Source organism: Ictalurus furcatus, chromosome 11 (genome assembly GCF_023375685.1).
Source record: "Ictalurus furcatus strain D&B chromosome 11, Billie_1.0, whole genome shotgun sequence".
NCBI classification, from domain to species: Eukaryota; Metazoa; Chordata; class Actinopteri; order Siluriformes; family Ictaluridae; genus Ictalurus; species Ictalurus furcatus.
Genome location: NC_071265.1, coordinates 27,988,730 through 28,012,232, shown reverse-complemented (window position 1 = coordinate 28,012,232; position 23,503 = coordinate 27,988,730). Strand labels below are relative to the sequence as shown.

Genomic DNA, 23,503 nt, shown 5'->3' with positions numbered 1-23,503 from the left:
AGGTGTCCAGTTTCGGTGTCTCAGGCCTGAAGAGGTGTCCAGTTTCGGTGTCTCAAGCCTGAAGAGGTGTCCAGCTTCGGTGTCTCAGGCCTGAAGAGGTGTCCAGTTTCGGTGTCTCAAGCCTGAAGAGGTGTCCAGTTTCGGTGTCTCAAGCCTGAAGAGGTGTCCAGTTTCGGCGTCTCAAGCCTGAAGAGGTGTCCAGTTTCGGCGTCTCAAGCCTGAAGAGGTGTCCAGTTTCGGCGTCTCAGGCCTGAAGAGGTGTCCAGTTTCGGTGTCTCAGGCCTGAAGAGGTGTCCAGTTTCGGTGTCTCAAGCCTGAAGAGGTGTCCAGCTTCGGTGTCTCAGGCCTGAAGAGGTGTCCAGTTTCGGTGTCTCAAGCCTGAAGAGGTGTCCAGTTTTGGCGTCTCAGGCCTGAAGAGGTGTCCAGTTTTGGCGTCTCAGGCCTGAAGAGGTGTCCAGTTTCGGCGTCTCAAGCCTGAAGAGGTGTCCAGTTTCGGCGTCTCAAGCCTGAAGAGGTGTCCAGTTTCGGCGTCTCAAGCCTGAAGAGGTGTCCAGTTTCGGCGTCTCAAGCCTGAAGAGGTGTCCAGTTTCGGCGTCTCAAGCCTGAAGAGGTGTCCAGTTTCGGCGTCTCAAGCCTGAAGAGGTGTCCAGTTTCGGCGTCTCAAGCCTGAAGAGGTGTCCAGTTTCGGCGTCTCAAGCCTGAAGAGGTGTCCAGTTTCGGCGTCTCAAGCCTGAAGAGGTGTCCAGTTTCGGCGTCTCAAGCCTGAAGAGGTGTCCAGTTTCGGCGTCTCAAGCCTGAAGAGGTGTCCAGTTTCGGTGTCTCAAGCCTGAAGAGGTGTCCCGTTTTGGTCACAAAACCTAGAACAACATTTCTATGTGCTTGACTGAGATTATTTTGTGCTTACAGCTCTCATGAACTGGATCAGTCATGGGCAAGTTTGTAAAAGGGACGCAAGCGTTCGCTTGGTTGCAACCTTAAGCATAAATAAGTGTGGATGTGAGGCAGGGAAAAGGGCCCATTGTAGCTTTTTTTTTTTTTAGCCTCGGGTAGTTGCCTCCTATGGAGAAAAACTGGAGTCCAATCCCACACCACTAATTGTGCGCAATAAAGAGGAGGTGCAGCTTTAATCACACAGCTAACCTCAGTCAAATGAGTTACACCACATCACTCACAGATGTGCTACACACAGCATGCAGGTGTTCTGCTTTGACTGATGTCAGGAATCTGGCTGCTATCCCTGCATGTTTTGATCTAGGTTGCAAACAGAATTGTTTAATTTCTATTTGATTGGCCGGTTGCAAACTTGACTATTTGATACATCTTTAGCTCATGAAGCATTCGTTCACTCATTCATTCATGGATACATAGAGAACATGCAAAACTCTGCACAGATAGAAACCCAAGCTCGTATAGTCAGTGAATGAATAGACAGATTTGTTGGCCCTGCAACATTTATTTCTGGTGGCCCACTTAAATTACAGGTCTGTAATGTCTTACAGCCTGATAAGTTTACTGTGAACACACTCCCCTCCCTGTGAACACCCCCCCCCCCCCCATCTCTGTTTCCTGGTTGCTGTATTGACATCTTTTTTCTTTGTTTCTCTGTTGTGTAGATGGATAAAACCCCCTCACCATTTGTGCAGTCCTTTGTCCCTTTGTCCCTTCAGCATTTGCACATCTACATACCTTCCTGTTTTATGCAAATATGTCCTCCTACCTAGCCAATCAATAGGTAACCCATTGTCTCTGTTGTGTGTCAAGCCTGATACATTATCTCTCAAAAGTGAGTGCACCCCTCACATTTTGGTAAATATTTGATGATATCTTTTCATGTGACAACACTGAAGAAATGACACTGTGCTACAATGTAAAGTAGTGAGTGTACAGCTTGTGTAACAGTGTAAATTTGCTGTCCCCTCAAAATAACTCAACACACAGCCATTAATGTCTAAACCACTGGCAACAAAAGTGAGTACACCCCTAAGTGAAAATGTTTATTTACAAAAATCTGAGGGGTGTACTCACTTTTGTGAGATACTGTATATACCCTGCCTTTCTTGGAATAACTGAGAGATCTTGCCATTTGAACTTTGTGTGTCATTTGGTAAACTCTCCCAAGGCCTTGGTGTGGGAAGTGTGTAGTGAGGCGAGGGCGCCGTCTTTCTTGTGTATTTTCGCTTTCTCGCTTCTTAAGAATCGTAACCCGGAGATTCTCTAGTTTCAAATCCGAACAGTTTTCTGGGGGCTCGTCCCGGGATATAGATTATTAAATTCTAACACAGCCTTTTTGCATAATATTTTGTTTTTAGTTATGTAGTCGTAAATATGTTGACGCTGCGTTACCAACGTGTAGAATGTGTGTCACTTCTTGATGCTCGAATCAGCGTTTAAAGTGTTGTTTACTGCCCTGGCGCGCTTGGCAATCAGTTTGGTTTTTCTCAGCGCCTCGACTGTAAAATCCCATTGAAACACATTCTACGTTTAATTAGCTTGGCCGCATGACTTCATCGTTGTCGTTAAAGTCACTGGAACCGGCATCTATCTTTCAGGCCTTTTCATGCTTGTAAAATCAGCATAACTAGACATTACTCACAGCATTGTGTGGTGGAATTTCGCCTGCCAGGCTGCCCATCTGTAAACTGCCATGGGTTTGAGGGCGAGGAGGGGTTCTGGGGAGCAGAAATATTCTTTCTGAGAATATTTCCAAGTGTGGTCTTCAGTGCTTTCATATTGCTATTAAGAATTCCTGAGGTTTGAAATGCACCTCAAAACCTGGAGCTGATTTAACGTCTCAGGCAGTTCTGCCTAATGCCTTGAGACTAATTACAGCCCTTATTCCTGCAATTAAATCGATAAACTCTGCTGTGTCAACGAGACCTGCCAGTTGATTCCTGAAGGCCTTTTTCTATTCTATTTTTCTTCCCTCCCAATGTTTATTTCCCCCTCTGCGTAGTAAATGTATGGGCCTCAGCCTCCTCACTCGCCCCTCTCCAGCTGTAGCAGACCACTAAAAATAACATTCGACGTAGACCGAAATACTTCAACATCCTCTATGCTTTTCCTTTATTTTAATTCTTTTTTTTTCTCGAAATTTATCGTCCCTGGCGAGGATAGCAGGGAGCCTTCCAGAGGTCAGGCAGATGTTCCACTCTCACTCTCTCACTCGCTCACTTCAGCTCTTGCTCACTTTTAGCTCTTTGTTGTCACACAGACCTTCAGCTCAGGTCAGAGCTGACTCTCGGTCTCAGTGAAGGAGTAAGAAGGCTTTGCTAACAGGGTCATGGTCTTATATAAGGCTTTAATCGAGCTTGCCAGAAAGGAGGCAGTCCCTGATACTCCACAGGCAGGCAAAGAGGAGTGGGGAAAACAAGCACGGAGATGGAATAACTCTGGGCTGTCCAAGCTGTGTGTATGGCCATGTGGTCTCGTACAGTGGGTTTTTCAGCAGATGTGAAGGTTCATATCGATGAGACGGAGCATACATGTTGAGCCCAGTCTGAAGTTAACACATATACACGCAAACAGCTAATTCTACCTCTATATGTTTTTCTCCTCACTCTAACCATAGTATAATTATTATTCTCGTTCTTTATATATGTTTTTCTCACACATACAGTGTGTGTGTATATATATATATATATATATATATATATATATATATATATATATATATATATATATATATATATTATGTGTATATCTATCTATATGTATAGTAACTCAGAAAAGTGAGTACACCCCTCACATTTTTGTAAATATTTGATGATATCTTTTCATGTGACAGCACTGAAGAAATGACACTTTGCTACAATGTAAAGTAGTGAGTGTACAGCTTGTGTAACAGTGTAAATTTACTGTCCCCTCAAAATAACTCAACACACAGCCATTAATGTCTAAACCGCTGGCAACAAAAGTGAATACACCCCTAAGTGAAAATGTCCAAATTGGGCCCAGTTAGCCATTTTCCCTCCCCGGTGTCATGTGACTTGTTAGTGTTACAAGGTCTCAGGTGTGAATGGGGAGCAGGTGTGTTAAATTTGGTGTCATCGCTCTCACACTCCCTCATACTGGTCACTGGAAGTTCAACATGGCACCTCATGGTAAAGAACTCTCTGAGGATCTGAAAAAAGAATTGTTGCTCTACATAAAGATGGCCTAGGCTATAAGAAGACTGCCAAGACCCTGACACTGAGCTGCAGCACGGTGGCCAAGACCATACAGCGGTTTAACAGGACAGGTTCCACTCAGAACAGGCCTCGCCATGGTCCACCAAAGAAGTTGAGTGCACGTGCTCAGCGTCACATCCAGAGGTTGTCTTTGGGAAATAGACGTATGAGTGCTGCCAGTATTGCTGCAGAGGTTGAAGGGGTGGGGGGTCAGCCTGTCAGTGCTCAGACCATACGCCGCACACTGCATCAAATTGGTCTGCGTGGCTGTCGTCCCAGAAGGAAGCCTCTTCTAAAGATGATGCACAAGAAAGCCCGCAAACAGTTTGCTGAAGACAAGCAGACTAAGGACATGGATTACTGGAACCATGTCCTGTGGTCTGATGAGACCAAGATAAACTTATTTGGTTCAGATGGTGTCAAGCGTGTGTGGCAGCAACCAGGTGAGGAGTACAAAGACAAGTGTGTCTTGCCTACAGTCAAGCATGGTGGTGGGAGTGTCATGGTCTGGGGCTGCATGAGTGCTGCCGGCACTGGGGAGCTACCGTTCATTGAGGGAACCATGACTGCCAACATGTACTGTGACGTACTGAAGCAGAGCATGATCAGTATGCAGTATTCCAGCATAACGACCCCAAACACACCTCCAAGACGAGCACTGCCTTGCTGAAGAAGCTGAGGGTGAAGGTGATGGACTGGCCAAGCATGTCTCCAGACCTAAACCCTATTGAGCATCTCTGGGGCATCCTCAAACGGAAGGTGGAGGAGCACAAGGTCTCTAACATCCACCAGCTCCGTGATGTCATCATGGAGGAGTGGAAGAGGACTCCAGTGGGAACCTGTGAAGCTCTGGTGAACTCCATGCCCAAGAGGGTTAAGGCAGTGCTGGAAAATAATGGTGGCCACACAAAATATTGACACTTTGGGCCCAATTTGGACATTTTCACTTAGGGGTGTACTCACTTTTGTTGCCAGTGGTTTAGACATTAATGGCTGTGTGTTGAGTTATTTTGAGGGGACAGCAAATTTACACTGTTACACAAGCTGTACACTCACTACTTTACATTGTAGCAACGTGTCATTTCTTCAGTGTTGTCACATGAAAAGATATCGTCAAATATTTACACAAACGTGAGGGGTGTACTCACTTCTGTGAGATACTGTGTATATATAAAGAAGAGCCCAGTACTCTAACTCCTTCAGAAATAGTTATAGCTATAGTAAAGGTTTCCAGAGAAGCAGGACATTTCAAATGTTTCATTTCAAAAGTCCTTCTGTGCAAGCAAAGTGCTTTAAATATCAGAAAAGTATAAGGCAAGGCAAATGTATTTGTATAGCACAGTCACATGCAGGCACTGCTCTTACTGCTTCACAATGACAAAGCAATAAGACAAGATATAATAGAATTAAACAAAAGTAAACTACATGAAGAATAGTCAAATATTTAAAAATAGTAAGATAAAATAATAAAAATATAATAAAAATTTGAAACATAACAGGAAAGGGTGCAGTACCATGCATCCATCCATCCATTTTCTGTACCACTTATCCTACACAGGGTCACGGGGAGCACTTCCCAGGGAACTCGGGGCACAAGGCGGGGGACCCTGGACAGGATGTGAACCCGTCACAGGGCACAATTGCACACACACTGCAGACAATTTTGAAATGCCAGTCAGCCTACAACGCATGTCTTTGGACTGGGGGAGGAAATCGGAGTACCCAAAGGAAACCCCCAAAGCAAAGGGAGAACATGCAAACTCCGTGCGTGCACGGTGAAGGCAGCGTGAGGCAAAGGTGTGAGGCAAACATGCTAAACTCTAAGCCGCAGTACCCTTTAAGTCAAATAGACAATAAAATACAAGATAATGTGCAGCAAATTTATCCTTTTGTTCAGGATTTTATTGGACAAACTTTCATATTTGATGATGCCAGATGCCAGTGATCCTGACTCTTTCTGCTCTCCGGACCTGCCTGATCCATCCTGATGCCCTACCTCTGGATGGAGCTCTCATCAACTGGAGGCTACAGCCTGGAGATTGATTAGGATGGTACCACTTGAAGTTCCACTGAAATGGTTTTGGACCTCAATTCCACATGGACGTTCTCGCTGTGGTTTCTACTATGGCCTCAGGACTGCAATTACCACATGCAGTTTTCCACTCAGGTCTCCTTTAGTGAACAGTGGACTAGTTCAACAAACAGACTTCATATTAAACCATAATGAACTCTCCTTTACTTTCACACTATCCGTCGTTACCCAGATGAGGACGGCTTCCCTTCTGAGTCTGGTTCCTCTCAAGGTTTCTTCCTCAGACCATCTTAGGGAGTTTTTCCTCACCACCGTCACCACCGTCTCGCTCAATAGGGATAAATTCACACACTTAAAATCTCTATCCTGTGTTTATATATTTCTGTAAAGCTGCTTTGAGACAATGTCCATTGTGAAAAGCGCTGTACAAATAAAATGAATTGTATAAAAGTTAACTGTGCAAGGTTTGTGTCACGTTTGTAAGACATTTATGATATTGTTAACCATCATTAATGTGAAAGTGTGATGCAAATAGGACCTTGTTCGCACAGGACAAATGGGGCAGTGGCGACAGTACGTGATCTGTGTCCCCGGCCTGACTGGCACAGCTCATGCACACACGTGTACAGGGGCACAGATCAGGTAGTGACAGCTACTAATATTACCGTTATTATTGCTATCAAGATCAGGCAGAGCAATTCAGAGTTTACTCAAGGTAAGAAAGCTGTTAAGTACAATCTAGGTTAAAAACAAAAATGGCATTGATTTTATTTATCTAGTTTCTGTCTTAATCTCAACTTAACTGTTTGTGTATCTACTTTCGGTATATTCTTCCTGACCTGACCATTCCTCTTGAATCTAGGCTGTGTTTAAGTCAGGTGACTGTATTGTACCGTAAGCCATTTTGACCACATGCCTATCAGCTCGTTTGATTTCCAGCCATGTTGTATAAACTCGAGAAGGGGATGCCTTATTGAGTAAATGTGTGAAAATATGGAGAGCACATTTGGGGAGGCTTTCAAATGCCCATCAGAAATCAGTGTGAATGATGTCTGCTGGCAGTGGAAGATTTCATTTTGGAATGTCTGTTATAACAAAATTTTTTGTCTTTTCCTCCTGTTCCTCTCAGTTTGACAGGCTGAAATTTCTCTTGCCTTGTGCACATCGAAGCAGCATCCGTTTTATGGACATATCTTTATCAACAGAGAAATCTTTGTTTCTAGATGTCTTGAAAACGTGCAACCCAAGTCCAATAAAACCGTGCACTGTCTGCATTGTAAATCAGGACTCCCTTCACTGCCAAGAGCTGCCCTCTGTCTCTCTCACATACTGTACTGTGTCAAAAGCAAAACCGATATTGAAAAATGAATTGCTGTTCAAGCATTTATTTGAAACGGAAACAAATCAACATTTTAAGCGTGTGAGAAATCCTCGTATGAAATGTCTGAATGTCCTGTTCACACACATTCATCTCACATTTTTAAATTGTTGTGATGGTACATTTCATTCAAATGCTAACACACCAGTACATTTGTAACCTGAAGCGTTGACTAACGTTCCTTTTAAAGTCTGGACGCTAGCTTGTGCTTTGTCAGAAGTGCTGCTGACAGCCACCTGAAACAAACTTCCGCAATCTTCACATGTTCATGGTTTTACAGAATAAAAAGACCTCATTTGTAGGAGGTCTAAAAAGAGGGGACTGTATACCGGTGTTCACTGGACGCAACATACGATGATATTACATTTTTCACTGATGGAGAAATTCAGACAGTGATTTCTTTATGATTTAGATATTAGGGTCATTACTGAAACCTATTTTTTGTCAATTTTAAAATGAGTGCTTTCTCAATGATTAGCACATTTGCCTCACAACCTCCGAGGCTGTGGGTTCGAATCCTGCCTCACACTGGCCGGTGTGTGGAGTTTGCATGTTCTCCCCATGCTTTGGGGGTTTCCTCCAGATACTCCAGTTTCCTCCCCAAGACCAAAGATACAGTGGGGGAAATAAGTATTGAATTCTCAATTGGTTTCAGAGAAAAAAATCAAGCTGTTAGAACAGCCCAGCCAATCACCTGACCTGAATCCAATTGAAGAAGATTTAAAGACAATATGTTTAGAAGAACGGGCCAAAATCACACCTGAATACTGCGAACATTAATTTATTCACACAGGAAGTGTCTTGAAGCTGTCATTACAAACAAAGGCTTCTCCACTAAGTAATAAATACATTTCAGTTAGCGTGTTCAATGCTTTTTTCCTGTCATTCCACTTTATTACACATAACTTCATTTATGGACTTTGATGTTTGGATTTCTTTACATGTCTGGATTTCTTGAGTTAATGCTGATGTCTGGTGAAAATTTCATGTGAATAGCATTACTGGAAATATATTTACTGAAACAAATGTTGACGGGTTCAATACTTATTCCCCCCACTGTATGTGCTGTAGGCTGATTGGCTTTCCCAAATTGTCCGTTGTGTGTGAGTGGGTGTGTGAGTGTGTGTGTGATTGTGCCCTGTGATGGGTTGGCGTCCCGTCCAGGATGTTCCCCGCCTTGTGCCCCGAGCATAGGCTCCAGGTTGCCCAGTGACCCTGTGTAGGATAAGCGGTACAGAAAATGGATAGATGGATAAATGATTACTATTATTGATGACATGTTTAGTCATGTCATATTTAACCAGCATAGAGTTACATTTCCTGAATACTCTCCCTTACACTGACAATGAACTGAGGGCAAAATGAAATGTAGAACTTGACTCATGATGCGAGAGGTACACACACACACATAATGAGACAAATTCACGCACCACATGTCGGTACAACCTCTCACAAAACAGTACCAAGGTCTAACAATAGTGCAGATACACTTACAATATATTCTCTCTGTTGCAACACCTTATTTCTACCACCTAATCCCTGTTTTTATTTCTTCCTCCCTCAGGTGTCAAATGGCTCTGTTGTGCAGTTTGACGATGGAAATCTTTCTCTCTCTTGTGAGGTGCGCACAGAGACGTTACCACATGGAAATGAGCACCTGATGTCTTGGGCTAAAAGCCTGTACCGTGCCATCACGTCCTTTACTGAGCTCAAGATGACCCACGACATCTACATCAAAGTGGGAGAAGGTGTGTATATGTGTGTAAACGTTCTTGTGGCTGTCTAAAGAGATTATTATGCTTAGTCATTAAAGTGCATATTTTCCCGGCACACGACATGCCCCACTAAACCCCAATCATAGCAGCACACATGCTAATTTGCTCTCGGTGGTAGCCATTGATGGTGTGTGTAATAACTGGGGCTGAGAGTAATAAAATAGCTCCCAGTGAGCCTCAAGCAAGTCTCTCTGATGAACGCTGACGAGCATACAAGGTCGTTTGATTCTCTTTCATTTTTCTGTCTCTTAATTTGCAGGTATACTTGCATTTAACTGCAGTTAGATAGGGGTGCAATGAAAAGGCATGTTAAAATGGAGTGAGTGAGGTACTGAATACTCTCGCAGTGCTAGACTGTGTGTTCTGCCAAATTTGCCCAAATCATAGAGAGAGAGCGAGAGACATTGGTGTAAGTAGTGGAAAAATCTCAACTGAATGTGTAAAAGAAAAATCGAGAGGACAAGACGGAGGAAAAAGGAAACCACACTGTCCAAATTGTATCACTACCAGGAAATTCTGCAATTCTCGGTTAATGAAGTAACACAGAATTAAACTCCCAGCCAAAGGTAGCTGCTTGCCTGCTGACATGAGCCACAGAAGGAAAATTGGCTGTTTCTCAAACGAAACTGTTTAGATGAATTAAAATAAGCTGTCTGAAGAACATGTGGTGATGGAAAGTAGTGATCACCACAGAAAAAGAGCATGCAAGAGTGCACAACATGTCCTATTTCTCACATCTTCTGATGTTTTTAACCAACTTTCTGGACAATGCTAGTAAGATAATGAAGATCTGATCAATAGAAGAATGTAATTTGATCTGTCTGATCCAGTTTTTTGTTCGATTCAGGTAGTAGTTGCTGTGGTCACCTAGACAACAGGCCACATCCACCTTTAGACCGTGGTTGCGTCCGAATATCCCTACTGCCCGACTATACAGAAGGTGAAAAACAGTACGCCATTGGAGTAGTATGTCAGAATTCTAAGTATTCATAAAACAGTAGGCGAGAAATACCCAGCTGACCTACTGCTTCTGCCAGGATTCTGCAGTATGGAGCCACTGGATACTGTGGATACGGCGCTATCCTGTAAGGAAACGGGACTGGCGTGGGAAAGCTGTCAGAATCAAAAATGGCGTGCCGGCTCTCTATGCCAAAATAGTGGATGTCGTGCGTCCAGATTGTCTTCATGCTTACCACTTATACTGATCAGTACCTACAGCATCAGCGGCCGAGCAGTAGGTGCTGAATCGAATGCAGTAGGTACTGTCACAGTATGCGATTTTGGACTCCGCCCATGTTTTCTGACAAAATGTCATCTGAATTCTTTTGAGACAAACTGAAGATAGTCTTTTATGTAATAAACCCCATTTTCTCCCAATTTGCTAATTTTCCAATTCCCACCAACTAGCTAACTAGTTCTTCTGTTCTGTTGCGCCACTCAAGAGCCAGCGAGTAACTTTTAAAAGTGTCCACCTGCACTCTATATGTAGCAAACCTGAATTAATCTATAAATTAAAGAATGCACCGTCTTTCAGTGAACAAAATTAAAGCAAAACATGTGAGCAGACATGGGAAATATGGGGCTTTTTTTTGTTTTTTTTGACGTGACTAGTATAAGTTGTGCGGTTAATGTTAATTACTGCTTTTAAAAACAGTGCTGTGACAGAAAAGAAAGATTGATGACAGACCAAGGACGTGCTCATTGACCACAGCATCGTCTGTAAACTCTGAAGAGCTCCAAAACTTTGACTTACTGAACATTTAAACCACAGTAGGCAACTTATTCTACATATTATTTTTAGTGTTAGCTTTGCACTAATGATCCTGACTGAGCAGCTAACGCTTACCAGCTTTTGGCTACATTTACAGATGGGATGTGTTAGCTAAACACACAAATCCAGCTAACTTTCGAATGTAACTCAAGTAACTTGGGTGAGCTGAAAGCTGTAGCGTACTTCCCTTCACTCGCACCTCACATTGGTACAGTATGATTGTGAGATTAGCAAGCCAGAAAATGATGTGCTTGTGATGTTTGATGCGTCCGAGCGGCTTCATTTAGTCAGGTAAAACACTTGTCATATTATTAAAGGGTTTGGCTGTGATTCCAGACTGTGTTTATCACTACAGGAGACCTCTGTCTTGAAAGTCCTACTGGTCCCTTTGTAGCTCAGCGTGAGAGCGGAACATGTTTCCGATCTGTTTTTTACAAAGTGCAGGCACCTCAAAGACGCAGGAAGAGCCAGAGGAGGGAGAGAGGTGCCAACCTTTCAGTTAATGTACGCTATCTTTGTGCACTGACCAAAAGCTGGCTGTCCAAATAAGGATGGGATCTGTCTCTTGGTGTCTCCTAGAGTCTCTCATTGTCTCGTGGTATCTTTCGCATTCTCTCAGGGATTAGTGTAGTCATTCAATTTATCCTCTCTCTCTCTCTCTCTCTCTCTCTCTCATTCCTTCTCTCTCATTGTCTCTGTTTCACGCTTTCAAATATGTAATACAGTCACACCCTCTCACATTTACTTTCTGGCATTGAGCCTTATATTCTCCCCACGTCCTTACTCACTCATCCTAGCTGGATGGTCGTAGTTAACTAGTTGTCTTTCTTCATTTTTATTGATCATAAGTGGTAAAAGAATAAAATGAAAGTTTCTACCTGTCATGGCTAGAGGAAAGTGTGCAGTTAAATGTGAGAAATCGCCAGCAATCAGTTCCACATGTGACAAAAGAAGAGAGAATCACAAGAGCGGGTCAGCCAAGAAAAGAAAATTACACAATTTTCCATTTAGCCCAAATGTATCAAAGTGATTAGCCCAGACTTTGCACAACAAACATCCCTTTAGTAATCATCTACATTTGGGTGGAGTGGGGAAAGATGTTTTATGTAAACTATCCCTTTAAATTAGCTTCAATAGCTTTAATATTCAGCCGCTAATATTCAACCCATAGAGTATGACTGTCCTTTAAGTAGGTCCTGACAGAACAACTGGGTTGATATCATCGTGTCCTGATTGTTCTTATTGCCCCAAAACTCTGGAATAGTGTTCCTGAGGGTATTAGAAACGCAGCGTCTCTAAATGTATTTGAACCCAGATTAAAGACCTACCTGTTTAACCTGGTTTATACATAGTTCCTGTCACACACACACACACAGATTATACACAGTTTATACATAGTTCCTGTCACACACACAGATTATACACAGTTTATACATAGTTCCTGTCACACACACACACACAGATTATACATAGTTTATACATAGTTCCTGTCACACACACACACAGATTATACACAGTTTATACATAGTTCCTGTCACACACACAGATTATACACAGTTTATACATAGTTCCTGTCACACACACAGATTATACACAGTTTATACATAGTTCCTGTCACACACACACACACAGATTATACACAGTTTATACATAGTTCCTGTCACACACACACACACAGATTATACATAGTTTATACATAGTTCCTGTCACACACACACACAGATTATACACAGTTTATACATAGTTCCTGTCACACACACACACACAGATTATACACAGTTTATACATAGTTCCTGTCACACACACACACACAGATTATACATAGTTTATACATAGTTCCTGTCACACACACACACAGATTATACACAGTTTATACATAGTTCCTGTCACACACACAGATTATACACAGTTTATACATAGTTCCTGTCACACACACAGATTATACACAGTTTATACATAGTTCCTGTCACACACACAGATTATACACAGTTTATACATAGTTCCTGTCACACACACAGATTATACACAGTTTATACATAGTTCCTGTCACACACACAGATTATACACAGTTTATACATAGTTCCTGTCACACACACACACACAGATTATACATAGTTTATACATAGTTCCTGTCACACCCACAGATTATACACAGTTTATACATAGTTCCTGTCACACCCACAGATTATACATAGTTTATACATAGTTCCTGTCACACACACACACAGATTATACATAGTTTATACATAGTTCCTGTCACACACACACACACAGATTATACACAGTTTATACATAGTTCCTGTCACACACACAGATTATACATAGTTTATACATAGTTCCTGTCACACACACAGATTATACACAGTTTATACATAGTTCCTGTCACACACACAGATTATACACAGTTTATACATAGTTCCTGTCACACACACAGATTATACACAGTTTATACATAGTTCCTGTCACACACACAGATTATACACAGTTTATACATAGTTCCTGTCACACACACAGATTATACACAGTTTATACATAGTTCCTGTCACACACACAGATTATACACAGTTTATACATAGTTCCTGTCACACACACAGATTATACACAGTTTATACATAGTTCCTGTCACACACACACACACAGATTATACATAGTTTATACATAGTTCCTGTCACACACACACACACAGATTATACATAGTTTATACATAGTTCCTGTCACACACACACACAGATTATACACAGTTTATACATAGTTCCTGTCACACACACACACACAGATTATACATAGTTTATACATAGTTCCTGTCACACACACACACAGATTATACACAGTTTATACATAGTTCCTGTCACACACACAGATTATACACAGTTTATACATAGTTCCTGTCACACACACAGATTATACACAGTTTATACATAGTTCCTGTCACACACACAGATTATACACAGTTTATACATAGTTCCTGTCACACACACAGATTATACACAGTTTATACATAGTTCCTGTCACACACACACACACAGATTATACATAGTTTATACATAGTTCCTGTCACACCCACAGATTATACACAGTTTATACATAGTTCCTGTCACACCCACAGATTATACATAGTTTATACATAGTTCCTGTCACACACACACACAGATTATACATAGTTTATACATAGTTCCTGTCACACACACACACACAGATTATACACAGTTTATACATAGTTCCTGTCACACACACAGATTATACATAGTTTATACATAGTTCCTGTCACACACACAGATTATACACAGTTTATACATAGTTCCTGTCACACACACAGATTATACACAGTTTATACATAGTTCCTGTCACACACACAGATTATACACAGTTTATACATAGTTCCTGTCACACACACAGATTATACACAGTTTATACATAGTTCCTGTCACACACACAGATTATACACAGTTTATACATAGTTCCTGTCACACACACACACACAGATTATACATAGTTTATACATAGTTCCTGTCACACCCACAGATTATACACAGTTTATACATAGTTCCTGTCACACCCACAGATTATACATAGTTTATACATAGTTCCTGTCACACACACACACAGATTATACATAGTTTATACATAGTTCCTGTCACACACACACACACAGATTATACATAGTTTATACATAGTTCCTGTCACACACACACACACAGATTATACACAGTTTATACATAGTTCCTGTCACACACACAGATTATACATAGTTTATACATAGTTCCTGTCACACACACACACACAGATTATACACAGTTTATACATAGTTCCTGTCACACACACAGATTATACATAGTTTATACATAGTTCCTGTCACACACACAGATTATACACAGTTTATACATAGTTCCTGTCACACACACAGATTATACACAGTTTATACATAGTTCCTGTCACACACACAGATTATACACAGTTTATACATAGTTCCTGTCACACACACAGATTATACACAGTTTATACATAGTTCCTGTCACACACACAGATTATACACAGTTTATACATAGTTCCTGTCACACACACACACACAGATTATACATAGTTTATACATAGTTCCTGTCACACCCACAGATTATACACAGTTTATACATAGTTCCTGTCACACCCACAGATTATACATAGTTTATACATAGTTCCTGTCACACACACACACAGATTATACATAGTTTATACATAGTTCCTGTCACACACACACACACAGATTATACATAGTTTATACATAGTTCCTGTCACACACACACACACAGATTATACACAGTTTATACATAGTTCCTGTCACACACACAGATTATACACAGTTTATACATAGTTCCTGTCACACACACACAGATTATACACAGTTTATACATAGTTCCTGTCACACACACACACACAGATTATACACAGTTTATACATAGTTCCTGTCACACACACACACAGATTATACACAGTTTATACATAGTTCCTGTCACACACACAGATTATACACAGTTTATACATAGTTCCTGTCACACACACAGATTATACACAGTTTATACATAGTTCCTGTCACACACACAGATTATACACAGTTTATACATAGTTCCTGTCACACACACAGATTATACACAGTTTATACATAGTTCCTGTCACACACACAGATTATACACAGTTTATACATAGTTCCTGTCACACACACAGATTATACACAGTTTATACATAGTTCCTGTCACACACACACACACAGATTATACATAGTTTATACATAGTTCCTGTCACACCCACAGATTATACACAGTTTATACATAGTTCCTGTCACACCCACAGATTATACATAGTTTATACATAGTTCCTGTCACACACACACACAGATTATACATAGTTTATACATAGTTCCTGTCACACACACACACACAGATTATACACAGTTTATACATAGTTCCTGTCACACACACACACACAGATTATACACAGTTTATACATAGTTCCTGTCACATATACATATATACATATAGTTCGTACCAGTATACTATGTATATGTGACTGTGATAAGTCTGTTGGGTTTGTTTTAGTTAATACCTTTGGATTGATTTACTAATCGTTTTGTTGTTTTTATTAACCTTGCCATTCATTAATTGTTAGATTAACATCTTTTACTGTTTTTTAAAAAGCACTTTGGAATTTGTTATTGTTGTTATTATTATTATTATTATTATTATTATTATTATTATTAAAGCATTTCCAACTAAATCTATTTACTTTCTATGTATCATTTCCAGCATTTGCCACGTTAATCTTCGTGTGGTATTCGGCATGCTCTTGTTTGAAACCTTCATCTGTGCACAACCCTTTCAGACCCTGTATTTTCGGACACCTGCAAACTCGACAACAAGTTCCTGTCTCTGAACTACCTGGGGAGTTATGTCCAGCCTCAGGCATCCATAGGATGTGTCCTCTCTGGTCCAGATGTCGCTCAAGAGGTACACATTATCGAGCTGCAGGCCCCAAACTCCAGCAGGTGAGGGTGTGAGAGGTGAAGTGTCAAAGCAGGGAAATGCTATAATCTTGCTGTCCTCTGTAAGCTCGCTAGTAGCTGGAAGTAACTGGAAGATTGTGAGTTTAAAACACAGACAGTGATCCACTACTGGTTTCTTGAGCAAGACCCTTAACTTGCAATAGTTCAGCTCTATGGACCAGAGTCTGCAGTTAAATAAAGTTGATTTTATTTGATTTCCAAACTGGAGCGAACCCGGTCTGAATAGTTCAGTCCTCTACTGCTATCTAAGAGTCTAAACTGAAGCAGTGTTTATCTTTATGAAACTTTAGTTAATGTAATAGGTGATTCTCTCGTCCCAGTGCTTTGATTACACAACAATGACTCAGAAGGCAGTGGGAGATGTTGCCAAGGTTGACTAATACTATTACGTCAAGTGGTGTGTTGCACATATGTCCTGCTTTTTCTGGGGAAATGGCCAGCGTTTTAATCCGTTGGCCAGACGCAGATACTGAAGACATTTTTCTGTTGCACTTTCTCAATCTCTCTCTCTCTCTCTCTCTCGCTCGGTCTCTCTGAGCAGTGCGTTGCAGGTGGATGTGACGGTGGATTTGAGGCCAATGGATCCAGAAATCCGTCTGCACCGTGACATTGTGTTACTCCTCAGATGTGAAAAGTCTGTGAACTGGGTGATCAAGGCCCACAGTATCATCGGCAGACTGCACATAGTGGTATGTAGGCATGTTTATGCACAAATGAATCCAAAATCCTTTCTCCAAAATGTATCTGATCAGCCAAAACATGTTTGGTGTCTGAGAGTCACATGTTTAGTTTTCATATTTGAGCTAAGACACAAACAATTAATGCAAGTATCAAGACATGTGCAGTTCTTTAGTAACGTCACACAGTCTTGCTGATGGGGTTTAGGACACAGCCTGACTTCCTGTCATTGAGAAACATGAACAAAAGCATAACCTGGACTAGTGCCTTATCAGTGGAATGTCTCCACAATGTGTTCAGTGTTCTTGGGGTGGGTTCTGGGTTTCACTGTGACGCTTCTCATGATTAAGCAGATACTGGAGATAAATTAATGAATGAGGTTCATTTTATAAATATGGGCTAATATGGGTGGGTTAGTAGCTAGCACGTTTGCCTCGCACCTCCGGGGTTGGGGGTTTGAATTGCCTCTGCCCAGTGTGTAGAGTTTGCATTCCAATTTCCTCCCCCAGTCCAAAGACATGCGTAGTATGCTGATTGGCGTTCATAATTGTCCGTAGTGTGTGAATGGGTGTTCGATTGTGCCCTGTGATGGCTTGGCACCCCGTCTATTGTGTACTCTGCCTTGTGCCCTGAGTTCGCTGGGATAGGTTCCGGGCTCTCCCGAATCCCTGTGTAGGATAAGCGGTACAAAAAATGGAAACTGGATGGATGGCATAAGAGTGGCTTTGAAGCAGGGACATGAAGATTTGGAGGTGTGTTTATGGAAAAGGTGGAAAATGCGCTGTCAGTTTTCCCATGTTGTATTCATAAAATATATTTACCATAGCATTATTATCCACTTTTCTTCAGCGCTGATGCTAATCCGATGTGTAAGAGCTTCCACTCTCCACCTGACTAGCAGATCTCCTGACTAGAGTTCCTCGTTTCTTTCTGACTGTCAGAGTTGCTTGACTGAGTTTCATGACGTGTTTGGACCGAGACAGCACTGACAGCCATCAAATTTGTAAACCTGTTCTGACGTCTGACGGCACTGCCTCTCGTCTTTGTTGAGGACGCAGACAGACTGTGGACAGACTGATGGAAAGACGGATTGTGACAGGCCGGGGGTGTACGCTATGAAATCTTTTGCTGATTCCTCTTGAAATCTCTTTCTTATCTGGCTGACGTCTACACTGTAGTTTTTTTGTGTTGGCCTGGCCTTTTTTGCAGAATTATGATCGTTTGTTGGAAGCTTTCTGAGAATCACCGTAATAGATCAGGATAGACATACACAGCTGTTTGGATTACAAAAAAGGGAAATATACATTTACGGGACATATTTTCTGTCTGATTCGGTTTGGTTCAGACACTGCAACTATGACGATGAAAATTTCTGATATCATCAATATGGCGTTTCTAGCTGACAGTGATGTACCTTCCCCTAATAATCCAGTTGAGGGTTAAGGGCCCAGCAAACTAACAAATGGGCATGCAGTTGTGTGTGAAAGTCTGTGTCCTTTGTGGTTGTGCGTAAAGCAGAAAAGAGAACATGTTACAGTTTATAAACAAAAGAAGGAATTTCTGAGAAGTGATGAACATGGAATGAATCATTTTGTGCATCTTGCAACATGACAATAATCTTGTTTGTCTTTTTTTTTTAACAGCAAATATATTTTTTCCAAGAAATGTAATAAAGAAGGTTTTGTGATGGCATTTTCAGCCCCCCAGACCTGATTTTAGGAAAAAAAGATCTGACAAGGTTAGAACACACATGTCAAGAGGAATGGACTCAATTTTCGCACTCTTGCCACAGATTAGTACAGTGAAAACAACTGATTTCATCATCATCTCACCCAGAACTTCGTTTCATCCTTCAGTCTCTTTACAATGCAGTATAAGCCTTTCTTTGTAATTTTCTGTATTTTCCGATTTGCAACATACTACACTGCTTTCTAGCACACACCTTCACCGTGCGTGTATGTTGGCAGACACCCGTGACTATATCTGAATATTGAAAAATGCGTGCTGTCCTGCTAGTGTGGCAGCTTGAGTGTTTATCCTGCACCATCACTGGGCTGAACCTGACAGTACAAGTGGCTGTATCGGCACAACACAGGACTAGGAGATGTCAACACGGAGCTATACAGTAGCAGGTTAAGCTATTCCAGACTGTATGTATAATCCTGTGTGAATTGGACACTGTGCTCCTGGACATCAGGAGAATGCCAACTATGCATGTGATATGATATGCTCATAAACTGAAAGCCATGCTACTGTGTGCAGACTGGTGCCTGGTGTGAGAAAATGAGTGTGGGAAATGGGGTTTCTACCCAACCATTTCCATCAAATTACCAAACGAGGACAAATGGGAACAAATGTGGAATGCCTCTGTAATCCAGTCAAAAATATTAGACCCTGCCACTAATTAAAGAGATTTCGAAACTCTGTCTGTCCAGCTAGAAAGTTAAATCAGTTTGGAACCATCCAGGGTGTAATCCTTACCTTGTGCCTTCTACTGTGACCCTGCTCAATACACATGAATCATCATCTGTTGCTTCAAGCTTAGGAATGTGTATTATCCTTTATTTTTTTTCCTCACTCCCTTTCTGTCTAGTATTAGAAAGTCAGTAAGTCAGTTGTTTTATAGTCTTTGAGACTTTTAGTAGCTGGTCTGGGGATACATAGCATAATATATTGAAATTTAACCCTAGTTCATAACCTTTGCTTTTCTCCTCCACAGACGTCAGACAGTGTTAGCCTGAATGCAAGCACGGAGCGACTGATGCAGGTGTCTAAGGCGGTGAAGCAGAAGCTGCCTGCAGGAGCTCAGGCTCTGATCCTGTGGGCCGAGGAGAACAACTACGGCCCCGTCACTTCCTACACCAGCACTACCGTGGCCAACATCTTCTACCTGCGTGTTAGAGAAGCAGGTATATGTATTGATTATATGGATATTTTGAGAGTTCAATGTATGTACCGGAGGGTCCAAAAGTCAAAGACCACATTGAAAATCTGGGATTTTCTTTTCTTTTAAAGTGTTAGAATGTCTTAGAAAAAAATTGTAAAAAATACATAAATAAGGCAATGTACAACATCTTGTCTAGTCAATATTCAAGATGTTGCGCAATTTCTAGGTCACTTTTTGAATGTAAGCAATTTGTGATTTATCCATTCCGTTGAAGCACGTGTTCAGGCGACACGTCATTGGATATGATCCAACATGGATCATCGGGTTTTACACAAACTTGTGGAGTCTGTGTCTTCTCAAGTGCACACTGTCATTAAGCAAAAAAGGGGACATACCAAATACTAAAAAAATTCTGAAATTCATGTCAATATTTCGAAGATTCTACAGGATGTCCCAAAAGTCTCCACACACATACGACGTGGTGTTTGTCAGCACCACGTCGGTTGTGCCTTCATCAGTGGATGTTCGTGGACGTCCACTTCTCCACGTCTCCAACACTTCCAGTCTTTGTCGTTAAATTGTTCATGAGTTCGCAGCAGTGTCGGGTGTGTGATGTGCTCGCTATGTTTCTTGTTCAAGTCCCGTGGCAACCTTGCGACAGCTTCCCGATCCAGCCATGAGAATGATTTCAATATGTTCTTCTTTTGTCAGACGTGCTCCTAAAGGCAATCTGAATATATATATATATATATATATATATATATATGAACTAAGTATGAAAAATGATGGAAGACATTTTGCTAAAAAGCTTTCATTTCCCCTGTGTATGCAGAGTTTTGGGACACCCTGTACTTTTCACCCAATTGTCATTCGTAATGAAAACCATTGTGTTAAGTTGAAAAAGAATGTAGCGGTCTCAGACTTTTGGACCCGACTGTATATGCTCTCCGATTTTTCACTGAACATAATTACATTGTGTAATATTTCAAAATACTGTATATTCAATTATATTCCACATTCATATGGGATTTTTTCCTCTATGCTAGTCATTTGTATATGAGCGAGTGAGTGAAATGATGTGTGAGTGAGTGAAGGATAATAAGAAAACATATAGCAGTTAATGATTTAAGAGTTAAAGCAGCTCTGTGTTACCACTGTCCCTTGCAGAAGTGGTGGATCCTTTAGAGAGCTTCTTTCCCCCAGAGCTCTCTATCCTGAAAAACGCTGATTCTCGTGAACACACCCGTCCCAGCCTGCCCTTCTTCTTTCCCCCGGAGGCAGACCAGAACCCATCCTTCCCTTTCCCACCTGCTCTGGAGGAGCAGGCGTGGTCACGTCAGGGTCCTGAGGAGCAGCGTGGAGCTCTGAGTGGGATTCTCAGCGTGCAGTGTGAGGAGAGCAGGATGGTGGTCAGCATTGACAAGGAGAGCCTGCAGGTAACCACATATAGAAAAATATAGTTAATAATTAAATATACAAACATTAAGCTCCACACAGAAGAAACAGCATGTGCCAAGATTTCAGTATACAGCCATTGTTGAAGCCTTCTGCATGCTCAAAACCAGCATCGGGATGATAAAAATATCATGATTTTTAGTACATCACAGTATCGGTTTACAGTGACTATAACTGCCCCGTCCAGGGTGTACCCCGCCTTGTGCCCAATACTCCCTGGGATAGGCTCCAGGTTCCCCGAGACCCAGTAGGATAAGCGGTGTAGAAGATGGATGGATGGATGGATGGATGGAGGGACTATGACTATAACTATGCCAGGAGCTGCACTTCAACTGTTATGTTACTGGTTAAAGCTAAACGTACTAAAATCTTCAGAATGTCGCAGAATCTGTAGGTTGAAACTCGATCAGAGCCAAGTGTGGGTACAGATGAAGTTCTTGCTCGAAAATGATGGGAGGCCTCACCTTGTTTAATAAGAGTCACTTTTTTTGTGTCAGCGATTTGATTGGATAGCTGATTCCGGAAACAGCCAGTGAGCGAGGCTGAAAAATCTTGAAGATGTGTTAGAGCTGTGCCGTGGACTGCAGAAACGAAGATTATCTCATAGATTCACAAGTGCCTTTGAATGGATCATGTAAAAAATAACCACAACCAGATTACAGATGACAGATTACATTTCTTGTAATTGTATAAAAGGCAACCTTACACACCATACATACTGTACACCATGACATTACAGCATAATGTTATCATTATTTCAGAGTTCCTACATACAGTACCTCGTACTAGGGTATGGAACTGATCCAGGAATGTGAAATGAGCAATGCTCAGTGGAAAGTCACTCTTGGAATTGTGGAAACTTTATAGTGAGCTCCATCTGTTGCCGATGACACACTTTTCAAATCATCAACATGTTGGAAGACCCCGTATTTTTTCTTACATCGAAAGCTGTGTGAATATTCCCGGAATATGTGCGTGCGTGTGTGTGTGTGTGTGTGTGTGTGTGTGTGTGTGTGTGTGTGTGTGTGTGTGTGTGTGTCATTCTGTGATGTCATTCCTTATAAAAAAACAAAACAATGAGATTGTGGTGCACCACACGTCCTCTGCATTGCAACCAATCTGCTTCGGCATCACACTTAAAAAATGTGCCAAAGAAGCACAGTATTTATTATTTATAAATTATGGTTTTATGTTTTGGACCGCTAGATTGAACCCTAAGCCCTTGTCTGTGTTGAAATGAAAGCCCTGCTTATCTCTTCTACATGTAAGCGATGTGAAGAATGTAGAAGTTTTGGCTCAGAAATTAGACTTATGTCGGCAGGATGATGCCTTACTGTTTGTAATTAGTTCTAAATCTTATTTGTTGATATTTCTTTCTTGTAGGCAACAGGTATAAGTAAAGCCAACATAACCCTGCAGGACCCACAATGCAAAGCAACATCTAACTCCACCCACTACATCCTGGAGACTCCACTGACTGGCTGTCAAACCACTAAATACCCCCTGCACCACCCCAGCCCAATGGTCCTCTACATCAATTCAGTAAGTTTTATAATAATAATAATAATAATAATAATAATAATAATCGAGAGGCATGGCACAACCACAAGACATAGAAAGGAAATACATGTGTACATGATTAAATGTGCCTTTAGGATATAGTTCTAGAATATATTGAAGTTAATAACACAGCACTGGTGCTAAATATTGATTTGTTTTTATTACTATTTCTATTTATTTATTTATTTATTTATTTATTTATTATTTATTTCAATCTCAGAAAATTCGACGGCATATGTAGTGGCACTAAATTGTGGAAATCAAAGAC

At 41.3% G+C, this 23,503-nt stretch overlaps 1 protein-coding gene across 2 annotated transcripts in view; it reads left to right on the top strand.

The window, feature by feature from the left end:
- The window catches only part of tgfbr3 (transforming growth factor, beta receptor III), a 120,986-nt gene that overhangs the window by 72,654 nt on the left and 24,829 nt on the right, over positions 1–23,503 (top strand). For both annotated transcript variants that reach the window (XM_053636861.1, XM_053636860.1), the window contains exons 5-10: positions 9,141–9,324; positions 16,475–16,637; positions 17,197–17,344; positions 20,053–20,242; positions 21,388–21,656; positions 23,059–23,217. In XM_053636861.1, coding sequence (XP_053492836.1) covers positions 9,141–9,324; positions 16,475–16,637; positions 17,197–17,344; positions 20,053–20,242; positions 21,388–21,656; positions 23,059–23,217 — 1,113 coding nt within the window. The remainder of the gene's footprint in view (positions 1–9,140; positions 9,325–16,474; positions 16,638–17,196; positions 17,345–20,052; positions 20,243–21,387; positions 21,657–23,058; positions 23,218–23,503) is intronic.